At 39.1% G+C, this 15,049-nt stretch overlaps 2 protein-coding genes across 4 annotated transcripts in view; one reads left to right on the top strand and one right to left on the bottom strand.

The window, feature by feature from the left end:
• Positions 1-4,142: 4,142 nt before the first annotated feature.
• Positions 4,143-13,240, bottom strand: LOC116690096 (myogenesis-regulating glycosidase). Of its 2 annotated transcripts, XM_032516848.1 has the most exons (7): positions 12,992-13,240; positions 10,449-10,910; positions 9,340-9,871; positions 7,448-8,252; positions 7,187-7,305; positions 5,641-6,036; positions 5,570-5,590 (listed from the first exon to the last, which is right to left on the bottom strand). In XM_032516848.1, the coding sequence occupies exons 2-6, from the start codon at positions 10,724-10,726 to the stop codon at positions 5,689-5,691; spliced, it is 2,082 nt and encodes a 693-aa protein (XP_032372739.1). In that variant the 5' UTR covers positions 10,727-10,910; positions 12,992-13,240; the 3' UTR covers positions 5,570-5,590; positions 5,641-5,688. The 2 variants fall into 2 exon arrangements, with proteins under 2 accessions (XP_032372738.1, XP_032372739.1); XM_032516847.1 differs by having other exon boundaries at positions 4,143-6,036.
• Positions 13,241-13,299: 59 nt separating this feature from the next.
• LOC116690099 (izumo sperm-egg fusion protein 1) overlaps positions 13,300-15,049 on the top strand; it is a 61,474-nt gene continuing 59,724 nt past the window's right edge. For both annotated transcript variants that reach the window (XM_032516854.1, XM_032516853.1), the window contains exons 1-2: positions 13,300-13,648; positions 14,888-14,974. The gene's annotated coding sequence lies outside the window, so the exon portion shown is untranslated. The remainder of the gene's footprint in view (positions 13,649-14,887; positions 14,975-15,049) is intronic.

The following is a 15,049-nucleotide window of genomic DNA, read 5'->3' as shown; positions in this document are numbered from 1 at the left end:
ATATATATATATATATACTGTATGTCATGATGATTTCATGATATGTTTTTTTAAACTGGTTTCTTAGAATATTCTTATTGTCTTTTGCAGGTTATAGCATGGTTACCAAGGGCTGCCAAACCTCCTTAGCATGCGTAGGTGCCATGGCTTGCTGTGAAGGGAACTTGTGTAACAGTGTCATACCAACTGGTCCCTGTCCCATCCTCCTGCTGTTCTCTTCAGCCATCATCACACTCTTCCTGTGAGGCTCTGGGAGTTTGATATTTCTATGCTGTATTTTATTCTAACTCAATTTGAACTGAAGAAGAATAAAGAATTTCTCTCTGCAAAATCTCTTTTTCTCAGTAAGTGAGACAATCAGACATTTAGATGTAAAATCTAAAGTCTGACTTGTTTTGGGTATGTATCTGATTATCTAGTGCTGACTATTCAAGGCTGTTTGATGTAGTTCAAGTAAATGTCACTTGTAAATAAATTAGCAATTTAAGCGTATTTGGGGAAATGTTGAGCTAGACAGAAGAGACATATTTTACAGGACTTCCAGAATGCTTTGACATTTATTTTTCATTTCAAGACCAAAAAAATATACATTTCAAGTTTTATTCTTTTGTCTTACATTGTGGTATATTCTTAATTTTGTCTTGTAACAAATATCAAATTTCAAGGTTTAGACTTTTTCTTCATCTTTTTCAACCTATTACAATCCACTGATAAAATAGTGCTTAAGATAGTTTATATTTTGAAATTTTGACTTGATGATTGTGCTTGATCAAAAGCGAAGGAATTCATTGGGATTCATTCTCTGGGGACCATGAACTGTGTCAAATTGTATCTCAAGGTGTCGAGTAGCTGCCAATATGTTTCACTAGATAAGTGAATATGTTTGTGGCGCGAGGGGAAAAGTTAAGGGATTGTTTTAAATCTTTTAGATTCAACCTCTGGGGAACACAAACATCTGTCTCAACTCATCAAATGGTTGGTGAAACATTCTCCTCAAGTAATTAAGGTCAACCTTATGGACTCCAGGAAAAGCCAGGAGTCATTTGGAAACATCATCTGGTGAACACAACACCCTGACCTCTTTTGAAACCTCTCCAATATTCATAATGTCATTCTACATCATTTTCAACTTAAACTGCTATTTTATAAGAACACGTACATACGACCAAACATACTGTACTGTATGTGGAGATGATCATCATTCTCTGCAACTTAAAACAGAAAAAAGAAAACGAATGAAATCCACACAGTGTCTGCAGAAAAAGACCAGAATGCAACTAATGGATTATATTGTCTTCTGCAGCAGCAAATAAATGCTACAAAAATTACCAATATTTGCTTCTTAACCAACTGGACATGTTTCGGCAAGAATGTAATCTAAAATTGGGGAGAAATTAGAATAGGGAAGATTACAACAGCAACCGCCGTTACTGCAGGGTTTACATTTTATGTACACTGCTACATGTAGCTAGGTGCTAACTTCACAGGAGTTACTTGGTTGCTGATGTTGGGAATTTCTTCACAATTTTAGATCACATTCTTACAGTTAAAAATGTGCGGTTGTGTAGTTTTTGGTTTAAAAGCCTTTATTGTGGATTTGTTTTTACTACATTAAGTGCCTCTACACTGTGTTACATTCATTCCCCAGCTGCAATGGCGGCCAGTAATATCACATTATTGCAGGGTTAAAATCTGAAGATGATTGATGCCTGTGCAGTATGCCCATTTTGATATTGACACATGCAATCTAGCATACCATTTCAATGCCCTACCCACATACATTAGGCTACATCTGAAATTTTAAGACATGTTACAGAGCTGTGGTTGTAGACCCTTACTGGTAAGTTCTGTGGCAAGAGTCAACTTACAACAGGAAACCACATGCACAGCATAGTAGGCCTAATGTCTTGTGTTCATTGAGCATAAAAACAAAAATCAGCCTTAGATTTGGAGTATCTTAAACCATTTGTTCTCTTTAACATGTGAATTTAGATGCTACATGCACATCCACCAACATTAAATCCTGCATGGACAGATACAACCAAAATGTGTGTGAGTATGTGATGATGCTGTAGAAATCAATAGAATACTTTCAAGTGAACCAAGGCAACATTTACATCCTGGTTTGTATGAACCAATGTATACTTAACTGCAAACTGATTCACGTCACTTACAGTTATAATAGCCTATATATAAATGGTGTCACATGTCTACATTACTTTCTCTCTGGGTTAATCTGCTCACTTTGGGAGAAGGAAATGCAACTGAAAGAAAACTAATAGGTTGGACTATAAAAGAAAAAGATCTATCTTCATAAGTTTCTCTGCTATAAGGATGATTCACGTTTCCCTTTCACTTCTTGTATTTGACTGTATACACATTAAATCAGATGGCTAATACAAATGACTTTATTGTGCTCACTTTGGGTGGAGTCGAAGATGCAACTGAAAAAAGTGTGTGGGGTTGGACTATAAAAGTAAGAAATCTGGAAGACTTGAAGACTTCTCTCCAGTTCTTTTTTTCAGGGATGATTAAGTCAGATCTTCTCTCCCTTCACAATGCAGTTTTATGAAGCTCTGTGGAACGGTGAGTTGTTCTTCCACAGCTAATATTAATCATTTCAAAAACAATATCTATCTGAGGTGATATATTGCTGTATTAAATGCCTGCTGGCTTTTATTTTTGTCCATCATGTCTTGCAGTGCGTACTTTTGAAGAGCTGCATGAACAGTGAAATATGTATTAGCTCCACAAAGTGCTTTGAGAGGGACTCTAACAGCACAGTACCACTGGTTCCAGTGTCCTCCTCCTGCTGGTTTCCTCAGGCATCGTTACACTCTTTCTCTGAGGTTCTGGAGCAGCTACTGCTTAATAATACTTGTCTTACTCAATTGGTACAACTGAAGAAGAATAACCACATTGTCAACATGTAAAAGCTGTGAATGACTGCAGATCAGTGTTTAATAAAAACACAATATAATCCACCATTGGATTGTTTAATTCTGTAAGTTTTCACCATTTACAGTAAAAGTAGCTTTTTATAAAGCCCTAATAAACAGAACCGAATATATGTACATGGTTAGTTGTTGATCCTGAGGATTAATGAAGAACATCACTAGACTTTAAGACTTTGCATCTACTGCTTTGATTTTACATAACAAAGTACTGAAATGTAAAGCATTCAAAGGTTAAAATACTTTCGCTCAGACACAAATAAAATGCAGAACATACTTGGTGTGCTCTGTGTTAGATTTCAAGCTGACCAATCAAATTACCAGTGTAACAAATAGCTTATTTCTTTATACAGTTTGTGTGTTTACAGCCGCTTAAACAAAGCATTTATTGAACAATCTGTAAAATGGAGGATATTGTTGTCATGAAACCACTTCTTGATTTTAGTTTTGGTGATGTTCATGTTTTCAACTCATTGTAGGGATAACATAGTTGTGTTTAGGGTAATTAAACATATGGATGTCAAGCTTTTACACAAGAACAAACATAAAAACATACATGTGTGTATAGAGAAAGTTTACCTTAATTAGCAGTTTACCTAAGTATTTATTCACTGCAACACAAAGGCTTTTAACATTACCAGCCATTCAATTAAGAAACACACCTCTACTAGCCTGGTCTTACCAGACTTTCATACAATTTATTTGTCCAGAAGCAAATTTAAAATTGAGCTGAAGAACGTAGGAGGGCAGAGCCAGGTTACATCTCTAACTCTCTTGTGTCAAAATGAAAACACCCATATGGATTTCACCAAGTCTCCTCCGGGAAAATATTGGCAAATTCATTTATTTTGTGTTTTGACAAAATCCCTTTAAACATGTTTTTCTCACAATGGTTAATCTACCTACATGTCGGCCACAAAAACATACAAGTAGCATTATTCCAAAATATGATTTTTTTCCGCATCTAATTTACCACTTAAAGCTACAGTGTGTAAGATTTTGTCATGTATGACTTTGGCAACATCTAGTGGTAGTATCAGGAATGCAAAAAAAACATCACAAAGACTTCCAATTTACAGAAATTGTTTCCTTTTTCAACACATATACACAATAATCCCATAACAATTCTATATATAGCAACTTAAACATTTTAAAAACAGTGCTGACTCTAGCTAGCTTATTTTTTTTGTTTTTATTACGCAGGCAAGGCATTTTGATAACACCAGTGGTGTGCTTTACTTTTATAGCAGAAATCACTGTATAAGAGCAGACAATCGTGTGTATTCAGACGGCAGATCCTTAAGAACTTTGCAATGTCAAGGCTTAAAAATGTAAAAGGTGCAAAGCATCAAGCATATCACTGTGTGCTGAGGTGCGTTTCATCCCTCCACTGGTCCTTTGTGCTAAGGATGGCATAGCTTAGTTCAGCTGATAAGGCAAATAAAGTCACAAGAAAGACAGGGACGGCACATTGTAATATGGCATTTAAGAACAATGCCTGTCTTACAGTACAAGGCAAACCAGTTGCATTAGTGTCATTAATGGATTTCTTGCTATGGAACAACACAAGTACAACAACATAAGAAATGTTTTTTGTTTTTTTTCAAATCTACCCTGAGCTGTGAATTTTACTTAGATTTGGCACTGAAATGACAGACTGGCACAACAGGTCAAGGAATGCTGACTTAAAATTAATATCATGACAAGTAACCTACATTTAAAACCAGAGTTACTTGAATTTACTGTTTATACACTTAAATACTATCCTCCAAATCAAAAGAAAAAAAGTTCATGAATATAAAGAGAAAGTGGCTGACAACTGTTAGATGTTGTCAGTCCAATGCTAATTAATGCATGTTTGCTTAAACATAGGTAGTTGGGAACATTTATCCACAATACAGCAGTGGCTATGGTGACATAAATTGCACAAACAAAGTACAGAGTGTGGACTGGTAGTGGTGCCAGTTTGCCTTCTGGGCACTGCCAAGGTGCCCTTGAGCAAGGCACCAACCCCCCCAACTGTTCAGGGCACCATTCTATAAGGGCACCCTCACCCTTCCAAACATAATGCATGTGTATAGGTCCTACTGCATGTGTGTGTGTGTGTGTATGTATATATATATATATATATATATATATATATCTCTTAAATTTGACGATGACAAATTTGAAATTCCTCTTGCAGGCTTGATGAAAGTATATATTATTATTACTTTTCTTCCTCTAAGCAAGAGTGCATCTTTCCAACTTGGAGTGCAGATTTATTGCTGGTTCATTGCCAGCCCTGTCAAGCCACATTTAAGACATATCATTTCATCTACGCTTCATCACCCTAAAAACCAAAACCATTCTAGCTGTAAACTTTGAAGAAATTTTACAATCTAATAGTCCATTAGGTGGAAGACTGCAGGAACAATACAATCAGAGATCTTTTTTTATTATTGGCTGTGGAAGGCACATGAGGATGAGGATCAGCTTAAGGATGGAGCAAGAGCATCAGAAGTGAACACAAGTTTCATTCTAATTCTTGGGGCGGACGGCTATAATTTGCAGGTAGAAGTCAGAAGAAAGAGCAGGTCAGAGGAGACAGAAGGTTCACTGCTATGGCAGCAAATCCCCTCGTTGACATTTCCCATTGAAAAACAAACATCTCCTGCTATTTCATGGCATGTGTGCTCACAAGAACATACTTGCATACAGTATGTGTGTGTGAATTTATGTCTCTTTAATGTCTTCAGTAAACCCTTGTAAAGAAAGCTATCTCATCCAGGTCGACAGGGTAGTCAGTAAGGTACATGGGGCCTTTATCAAAATGTTCCCCCTTGTAGCTTTTCCATCGTCCTGCAGGCAGGTAGATGTCCCTCTCCTGCTTTCCTGGCTCCAACACTGGAGCCACCATCAGATCATCCCCGATCAGGAACTGGGAGTCGATCTTGTAGGCTGCCTCGTCAACGTTGGCGATCCACCAGAGGGGTCTTATGATCGGGTCTCCTGTTTTAAGAACCTCACCTGCAAGTTCGAGAACTCTTGGAGCCACCAGAGTTTCATGAAGCTCTGTGAACTTCTGCGCTATCTGTACCACCTGCAGCAGAACGCACAAAGATACAGTTTTAGCATCACAGTGGAACACGGTGGCTGGCTAATTAAGACACATGTGGGTGATTTTCTTCATTTATATCACCTACTCATCTAGCAAATGTATAAATTGGTAATCATGCTTACCTAATAAAGAAAGAACTTAGGCTTGAGACATTGTACCTTTTCTAAATGTAATAAAGTAAAAATAAAAATTTGAGGCCATTCTACAGTGTTATAGAGCAGGTGCAATACAGACCAAAAATCATAAGTCAGTATTTTTTAGCTGAATGGCGATATACAATGCACTTTTATTAAAACAAATTGATTAAGATACAATACAAAGAGGGTTTCCTGTTAGTAAATATACAGTTGCAACACATGTAAATAGCCTATTTATATAAAAAAAAAAAAAAAGCTGACCTATCTCTGACAAAGCCGATTAAAAGAGGGACAGAGAGACAGAGAGAGAGAATGATGGACTGAAGTGTATGATACAAAAACATTCTTATAATGCCAATTGTTACTGCAGAGTAACTTTAACTAACGCAGGACTTCAAGTTCTCGGGCCTGGTGATTTCTGGTGTTTGACTACTCTAGACAAATAAATCAATTTAAAAGTCCACACGGGATTTGTTCTTGATGCACTAGGTTTAACCAATCCTCAAACTTCCACCTACCAAATAAACGAGCCAATCAGATGCAAAGTAGGGAGGCTCCTTGCCGAAAAGCGACGGTGCAGTGTAACGCAGCTAAAAAAACTGTATCCAGCTTTAGTTGAGAAAGGAGTTAAAAACAAATGGTGCTGGGCATGAATAGAGATATCCCCTCCACCCCCAAAAAAAACTTTAAGCCCTGCTCATAGGACTGAAGTTAGTTGCATCCTGTAATACTGTTCTTCCGGGTTTGTCACTGTGGCTTGAACTTGATTGGAAATTGGTCATGTAACATTAAACCATATTGATGTGAACGGTATTGTCTAATCTCATATCTTGTTTGGAAAAAAGGCAAAATATCGATACATGGCCCAGCCCTTCAGCTTTGCGATTGAAAGATTCTACTCATAGTGATTTTAATTTCAAGCACAGGAAATAACAGAGCCTGGGGAAATAAACATGTATCTCTTTCAAATAAACTAAAAGTTTCACTTTGCTCACCTCATTGTCATAGGCCCACGGTGGTATAGAGAACTGCATGGCAGGCATGAAAGCCGACAGCTCCAACCATCGGATGTACAGCTCTCTGTCCGGCAGAACATTTTTGCCATTTAAACCACCTAAAAATACAAAAAGACAAAGACTGAAAACTGTTACCGTATCAAAAGGTCAATATGGGTCTTTAAGATGGCAAACTTTAGATGCTCTAAAACTCTCTGTAGTCATGTTATGGGTGTTAAATTGGTGAAATGGGTATCATACCTGCAGTGCGGTTGAGGTATGCATTCCCTCCAATCATATCGGGTAAGACAAACTGGTAGCCCAGAATGCTAATAGTCAGAACAGTCGGAATGATGGACTTGAGGCCGAGCTCGTAACCCCACACAGAGTCTCTGTCAATGATCCTGAAGAAGCAGGAGATGTCCTGACTCTGGTAACCCACCCTCAGCTCTGCACGCTCACTGAATGGGATGGCCATCTCTGTGTAGTAGCGGGTGAAGGTGGAGGGGTCAGACAGTGGCACCAGGGTGCTAAACTGGCGTGGGAGATAACTTGTCTCTCCTGCATCAAACTTGAAGGACGTCACATCATAGCGGGCTTTGATCATACTTAGATGTGAGGAATACCACTCACGGGCTTCTGGGTTGGTAAAGTCCAAGATTCCTCCAATGCCGTTCCACCAGCGAACCAGAGCAGGCAGCTCACCGCTAGGCTCCCGGACAAACAGTCCTTTCTCCACAGCAACACCAAAATTAATGGAGTCATAGTTGATAAAAGGATGTGTCCAGAGCGACACCTGAAACCCATCCTCTCTGAGTTTGTCAAACATACCGCTAGCATTGGGGAACTTCTGCGGGTCAAAGTCAAACTCTCCATAGTCAGCAGTGTAGCGGTCGTCCAGCTCCAGATGGGAGCATTTGAAGCTATGCTTAGTGATGTCAGAGGCAAAACGCAGCAGCTTCTCCTGAGTTACAGCCGTCTTGTGGAGAGCCCACGTGGACCACAATGGCTGTTTGAACACTTCAGGAGATGGGACCTTGATAGGCTTTGGAAAATACCGCCGCACCTGGATACAACAGGCAAACAGAGCTGCTTTAACTAGGCTATTCACATCAACAGTTTTTAGTTTTTTACCTCCAAGAATGCAGTGACAAAGTTTGTTCGACTTCTTCATTTTCAAGCCAAGAGTTAGATGATACACCCCTCTCATTGATGTCTATTAAATGTTAAGCAGCCAGTTATGACTGGAAATGGAGGTGAACAGCTAGCCTGACTCCGGAGAGAGTCATTGCTTCCTGCCTTAATGCTAAGTTAAGTTAAATTGGCAATTTATTGCAGAAATACGACAGTGATATCGATCTTCTCATCTAAGTCTTGGCAAGAAAATGATTAAGCATATTTCCCAAAATGTCATACAATTCCTTTTACTTTTGTCAGCAGATGTGTGGAATCAAAACTAGTTTGATTGACCTTTAAAATGCTTGTTACTTTAGCAACTAACCACATTCATGTGGATTTAATCTATTGTTGTTTTTTTTATTAATGAAGTATTCACCTAATTCTATAAAAAGTACGACAATGTAGATCACAGTTTCCCAGAATCCACGGTTACACCTTAACACGTATTGTTATCGTCCAACAGTTCAAAACAAACATTAAATCACATTATAGTGATATAAAACAGAAAAAAAACAAATCTTCACAATGGAGAAACCAGAACCAGAGACATACTGGTGGTTTTGGTAGATAAATGATTGTTGATAAAATGTCTGCAGTTCAGAAAACATTATGATTTTGATGAACATCCAGCCAACACTACAACTTTGCTCTGGTATTTCTTGTCATCTTCACTCTCAATTTGCCTGGAAAAGAACACATGCATCTTAAAATGTTCTTGTGCAGTTATTTGGTGCGTGTCCAAATGTAAACACTTCCTACCTGACCCAAAAGATCCCAACAAGCAATGCTTCAGACGTTGACTTTACTCATTTTATCCTTTTGAGGCTAGCTTAAAATGCATACTAAGTTTAAACTTCAGGACACTAACTAACCTGCACTTATGTGAATAAGAAAAGTTATATAGGTAATAAGGTAATAAGATTGGTGATTGCTCTCTTACCATAAAACTAAATCTACAGTATTACTTAACTTACCATGTATTTGTGAATAGAGGTAACATCCGACCCCACACACACTCTATAGCTGAGTTCAGGTAATGGCTCCTGACCCTCTGGGGGTCTGAAGGGAGAGTCCTGGTATCTGGCCTGGAACCGCAGTGTCCTGTCCTTCTCTGACCACCCCAAATGAAAAGGTACCGAGTCATTAATCTTGATGGCGGTCGCATTTGAAGACAGCCAATAGCGTTCTAAGATTCCCCCAAAAGCATTCCGATTCAAGTAGACATCACTGGTGACGAAAGGCTGCGGTGCCTTTTCGCCCTGCATCCTGATAGGCCAGTACTGTGTTGCCGTCTCTGCCCCTCCATACCAATGAGAGTCGTTGTAGGCCATGGCATGCTCCACTGAGCGCTCATTTTGCAGCTCCTCCCAGCGAACACGGTAGCACATCACGGTGTCTTTTGTTTGAACCGTCTGGATGAAGAAGTTGAGCTTGCCACTATCTGACTGAGTGCAGCTCAGAATATTTCCCTCCTTTGAGCAGGAGTCTAGATCCAGAGTGCCAGACCTGGGAGGGAGCATCAACAGAGGGGAAGAATATACAAATTACCTCGTTAAGTACAGCACTGAGTTTTAGAAGCCTATATAATACGTATTAATATATGAAATTACTATAACAGAGAAGAAATGTAATCACAATACAGAAAGTTATTGTTTGTTCCATAGCACTTTTACTCCAAGTGCAGGGATTGTACTACACTATTTCTATCGATGTGAGCTCTGCTGATAGAGGACATGACTAAATCAGTTTTCCCTAAGGCTGTAATCATGTGTCTGCCTTGTGTGGCTTTCCATTATCCAAACACATTTGCAGACAGGCAGCTTTTTAGTATGGCTCATCACACAAACTGTGTTGAGGCCAAACAAAAAAATGATATAAGTAACAACCAAGATATACTGGCTGTCAGTTTCAAAAGCACACACAAGTCTTTATTAGGGGACTTCAAGCTTTTTTTGGGGGTCATTCTGTATGTTGATTGCTCGGAAATATCTCCACATCTCCCGTACTTAATTGTAAAGCTGAGATTTAGAAAGACAATCAACAGATTCATCTATAATGAAATTAATCCCGACAACGAACCCACCTGAACGTCATACTGAAGATGACAGCCCCCGTCTGGTTATGAATAATAAAACCGTCCTTGTTCAGGTCCAACAGCTCAACCTTCAGCAACTGGGCTTTACGGAGGGACGCGGAGTAGTAGCACCAGGAAACCACTGCAGCCAGCACCAACACACAGCCTAACATGCCTGCCATCACCAGGGGCCGACCTTCATGAGCCAGTTTCTTCTTCAGTGGAGAACCACCAGCTCCTCCGGCTGTCTGCTGCTCCCCAGGAGCCACTGGGACAATATGATACATACTGAAGACTTTTTGAGGGGGAGTGGCAGGAGTGAACTGCTGTAGTTAACTTGCTGTCAGGGTCTGTGAAAATGTAAGATATCTTCTGCACACTGGCAGTAGTGGAGATGAAGGAAAGCCGGATGTCTACCTGCCAATTTTTTGCAAAGTCTCCATTTCTGAATGAGGGCTGATTTATCCAAACCTGCAAGATAGAAACAGGGATCAATATTCAGTTGAATCATGTATAAAACATTTCAAGTAAAAGAAATAAGCCACTCCAGATATTATCATGTCATACACTGATCAGCCTTAATATCCAGTAAGAATGGGAGAATACATCTGTATGTAAAATAATAATATATAGACAAGCATACTAGTTAAATTCCAACTTATTGGAATGGGCCAGTGTTGTGGTCTAATGTAACCCCCGCCACAGAGGCTGTTGCTTGACAATCCTGTTCTAATTATTACCACTGACATTTCCCAGGAACTATAGTTATAAATAGCTTTGGCGCTGTCCACAATGCATGGTCTCTGATTCCTAATAATCTCTAAAACAAAGTATTTCACAATGATTCTTTAATATTTAAAACACAAGCATGTCCAAATAAATGTCCTTATAGTAGGGCTGGGCGGTATGGACAATATCAAATATCACAATGTTTTTTACCAAATACCTCAATATCAATACCGCAGCGATATTGTAGTGATGACTATCGGTGCTTTCATAAAATAATTACACAATGAGATTTTTGATAAATAATCATCAGTAATGTTAATAAGTAAGTAAGTAACTAAGTAAGTAAAAGCAAATAATACAACAGTCTGTAAGTTAAGAAAATGACATCACTCTACTGTAATGTAACCTTTAAAACCAGGAAAAGACAACACTTTGTCTCATATCACGATATTGATATTAATCGATATATTGCCCAGCTCTACCTGATAGTACTATATGTGTAGCCTACCACCACCACACCAGTGTACCGTGTGTTAGTCTCTCCAATAAAGTTATATGTTACTAAACTGTGTGCACTTTCTGTTAAGTGTCTCCTGCAGCAGAGTTCAGCAGAAGCATCCAGAAGAGCGAGAGAGAGAGAGCACAAAAGCTTTAATCTAGTAAATGGTAGGTAGGTGGCTCTGTAGCCACATAAGCACTAACAGTAACAGAAATAAAATGACACCACAAAAAAAGGCTATGATCAGAGAAAAGACAGACACCATGTCAGCATGGTTCAATTACATTTATCACTCAGGTAAGAGCACCTTAGACATAAGTACATATTATTTAAGACCAGCAGCCCTCAAATAATGGCACTGCAACAAGCCTAAGGTTTCAAGAGCACAGGACAATCATCCACAACAGAATCATATTAGGGGATCTTTATCCTCCAGAACAACCATCTTATTTTATTCTAATGAAGTGTTTGAGGCAATGCAGAAGGAAAGAAGGAAAACCTTGCAAATGCATACTCTGCAAAAACTGTGTTCCTGTAGTGCAGCCCTTCACAGACAGACTGCTGCCTACTTGACTTCTTCTTTAAGACAGTGTACTAAAGTCTGTTAGAAAAATATTTTTTACTTTCTCTGTGTGCACAACAGACAAAACTGCACCAAATCAAACTGCCTTGATGGCACAAGCAATTCCATCATACATTGTGTTGTGAAAACAAGGACACAAAAAAAATGAACACACTATTTTATATCATGTTTAAACTATTCTTTTATGGAGATGGTGAAATGTTACTGGTTGTTTAGTATATTAACCTCCTCATTGTGACCGGAAATAAATCATTGTCATTGTGCTGGTTATGGAGAATGTATGCAATACAAAATGATCCAATAGTTACTGATGTGATACAACGTTGCAACAGCAAATAACCAGTTAGGTCAGTACAACACAGGAGGCTCTGTGGGTTATGCACGTTTCCTCCATAGTGACTGCTAAGTTAATTGTTTTGTGTTCACATTAGCTTAAGCTTTGCTAGATGATGGTCAGCGCCAACAGATGCATATTTTCATGTAGCCTAATTTCCACAAAAGTGTCAAGGTAACTAACCGACCAAACATGTCCTGTGTGGCAGTGGCTGGTCGATAACCCACAAGCATTCATCGACGGGACTGCATCGGGACCTGAATTACAGTGACACTGTAACAGGCAAGGTTGTCACGAATTGGGCTTGGAAACAGCCGTGTTTACAGTTAAAAGCTATGTTGGCCATGTCAATAACACAAAAATAAGTTAGAAAATACATTATAACTGTCAAAACTGAGTTGTCTTACCTCCGCATCTGACTCTTCTGGGTCAATGTGCACATCTTTGAGCGCAGTAGCCCACTGCGCAGCCGCAGAGCGGTTTGAAGTTCCATGGTCCCGTCCCCACCCAGAGCCGCCCAGAGAAGTAGCCCTGGAAAGAGCGATTCGTCCATTTATCTGTCACTCATGGGCTTCTGGGAAATGTAGTATGAGAATAAGGTATCTGTCTATCAGATCTATAAGAGCTTTCAAGTTTGTTTCCCGTGAGAAAATTAAAGTTTCGAACCCAATGGGCAAAGATAAGTTAGATAAATGTAATTATTAATCAACATAATTTTAAAATGATCGCCAGTTGCTTTTGACTGCTACCGTTGCCCATGGAAACAATTTAAATTTAAAAACACTTCGTGGTAAAGCTGTTTCATCTTTTATCCTTTTTTATTAACCTTTATTAACCTGAACCTAGCTATATTTTTATTGTCTTTGATTACATGAAGTTTGAACAGGCCATTCTATTGCGGTTGTAGGCCTATAGGGTCTAACGCTAGGCTAGTTAGTTAGCTAGTTAGCTAGCGTTAGCTAGGCTGTGTGGTGCCAACCTTATTTTTACAGTCTGTGGTACCAATTCAACACCTGGATCAGGACCGACATTGCACAGCTGACCTGAACAAACCAGCTACCTGGGTAAGATCATCCAGAGCAAATAATGTTGTTATGACGGTTACATGCCTCCTTCTACCACCGGGTGGCAGCATGACGTTATAAATGAATGGGGGGGGCTGCTGAATGACACAGCGGAAGAGCATTGTAAAGCATGGAGCTCCTTTGTCTTCTTGTTTATCTTTTTTGGGCATGCAGAAATTCTGTTTTGTTGTTGTTCACATTATTAGCACATTACTTGCAACAGTAGAAAAAGTATGTGTAAACCAGTAAGTTTTTGTAAGGTTTTGGTAATTTTAGTTAGTTAATTTTAACTGCAATGTTGTTGGGCACTTGGGCTACTATTTAGTACAATATCCTGACCTCATCTTTTGGACTCGTAGAGTGGTCATGAGTCAAAGTGTAGTTAGCTTGTTCTTGTTTATATTAGGTTAACATGGTAAGAGCTAAAGCCATCAATCGATTAGTTGATATACTGAACTATAGCCAACCATTTTTAATTAATCAAGTCCTTGTTTAATACAAATTTTTGGCAAAAAATGCCAAACATTTACAACTTTTGGTCTTCTTTTGTCTAATGTGTTATTAAACTGAATAATTGTGGGTTTTGACTGTAGTCACACAGAACCACTTATAGGAAAATGTCACCTTGAGTTTTGGGAAATTGAAATCAGAATCAATCGATACATTTCCTTAAAGAACTGATTGATTTGATGAATAAAATGCAGACTTTTCAATTAGTGTCTTCATTGGTCCAATGGGCTCCTAGTAACCAAGAGCCTGCAGCTCTCAGGGCTGCGTCCACTTTCTAAAAAAAACATCATGTACAAAAGGTTTCTAAACTTATAACTTTATGAAAGGTTAACAAATAATTCACTAAAGCTTCGTAGATCAGTTATGATCAATTCATCTTTTGAGTAATTCCAGATGTCGTTCTGCCAATGTCTGGCGCAGGTCACAGCTGGTGGGGTCGGTTTGACGGCAGATTTGCATGAAACTTTATTAAAATGTATAACTACAGATGGCATACTATCTTCTGTTGTTGGCTTTTTAGAAATTGAGTTACTCCTGACTTATGACTTATAACTGTCTTATGGCTGTGTAGAGGCTCCACGCAGAGCTGTCTAAGTGGCCTGGTGGTTATACTTGTGCATTGAGCCAGTGTGTGTGTGTGTGTGGGGGGGGATTATCTGCAGAGGGAGTAGTGACTCTAGAGTCCTAGTGAGAGAAACAAAGTGTCTCCCCTGTTCTTTCTTTCTGCAGCAGGAGGAGATCATGTGGTTCAAGGAGAAGGAGAACCAGGAGATGAGTGGGGGGGGGAAATGCAACGCCAAGCCACAGTTGTGAGACGTAAGTCGCCGCGACAGTCACATTTACATTACAGTTACATTACATTGTAGTTACATTTTTCGAAAGGTGCATGTC

This window comes from Etheostoma spectabile, chromosome 5 (genome assembly GCF_008692095.1).
Source record: "Etheostoma spectabile isolate EspeVRDwgs_2016 chromosome 5, UIUC_Espe_1.0, whole genome shotgun sequence".
NCBI classification, from domain to species: domain Eukaryota; kingdom Metazoa; phylum Chordata; class Actinopteri; order Perciformes; family Percidae; genus Etheostoma; species Etheostoma spectabile.
The sequence above is the reverse complement of the archived record's forward strand: the minus strand, read 5'-3'. Positions and strand labels throughout refer to the sequence as shown.

What these genes read in the sequence shown, in the direction of transcription:
- LOC116690096 (XM_032516847.1), bottom strand. Translation starts at nt 10,726, where the DNA reads ATGTATCATATTGTCCCAGTGGCTCCTGGGGAGCAGCAGACAGCCGGA. An exon ending in CCTCTATTCACAAATACATG is followed by an intron (nt 8,253 to 9,339) that starts GTAAGTTAAGTA and finishes TGTTGTATCCAG; the next exon opens with GTGCGGCGGTATTTTCCAAA. An exon ending in ATACCTCAACCGCACTGCAG is followed by an intron (nt 7,306 to 7,447) that starts GTATGATACCCA and finishes TTGTATTTTTAG; the next exon opens with GTGGTTTAAATGGCAAAAAT.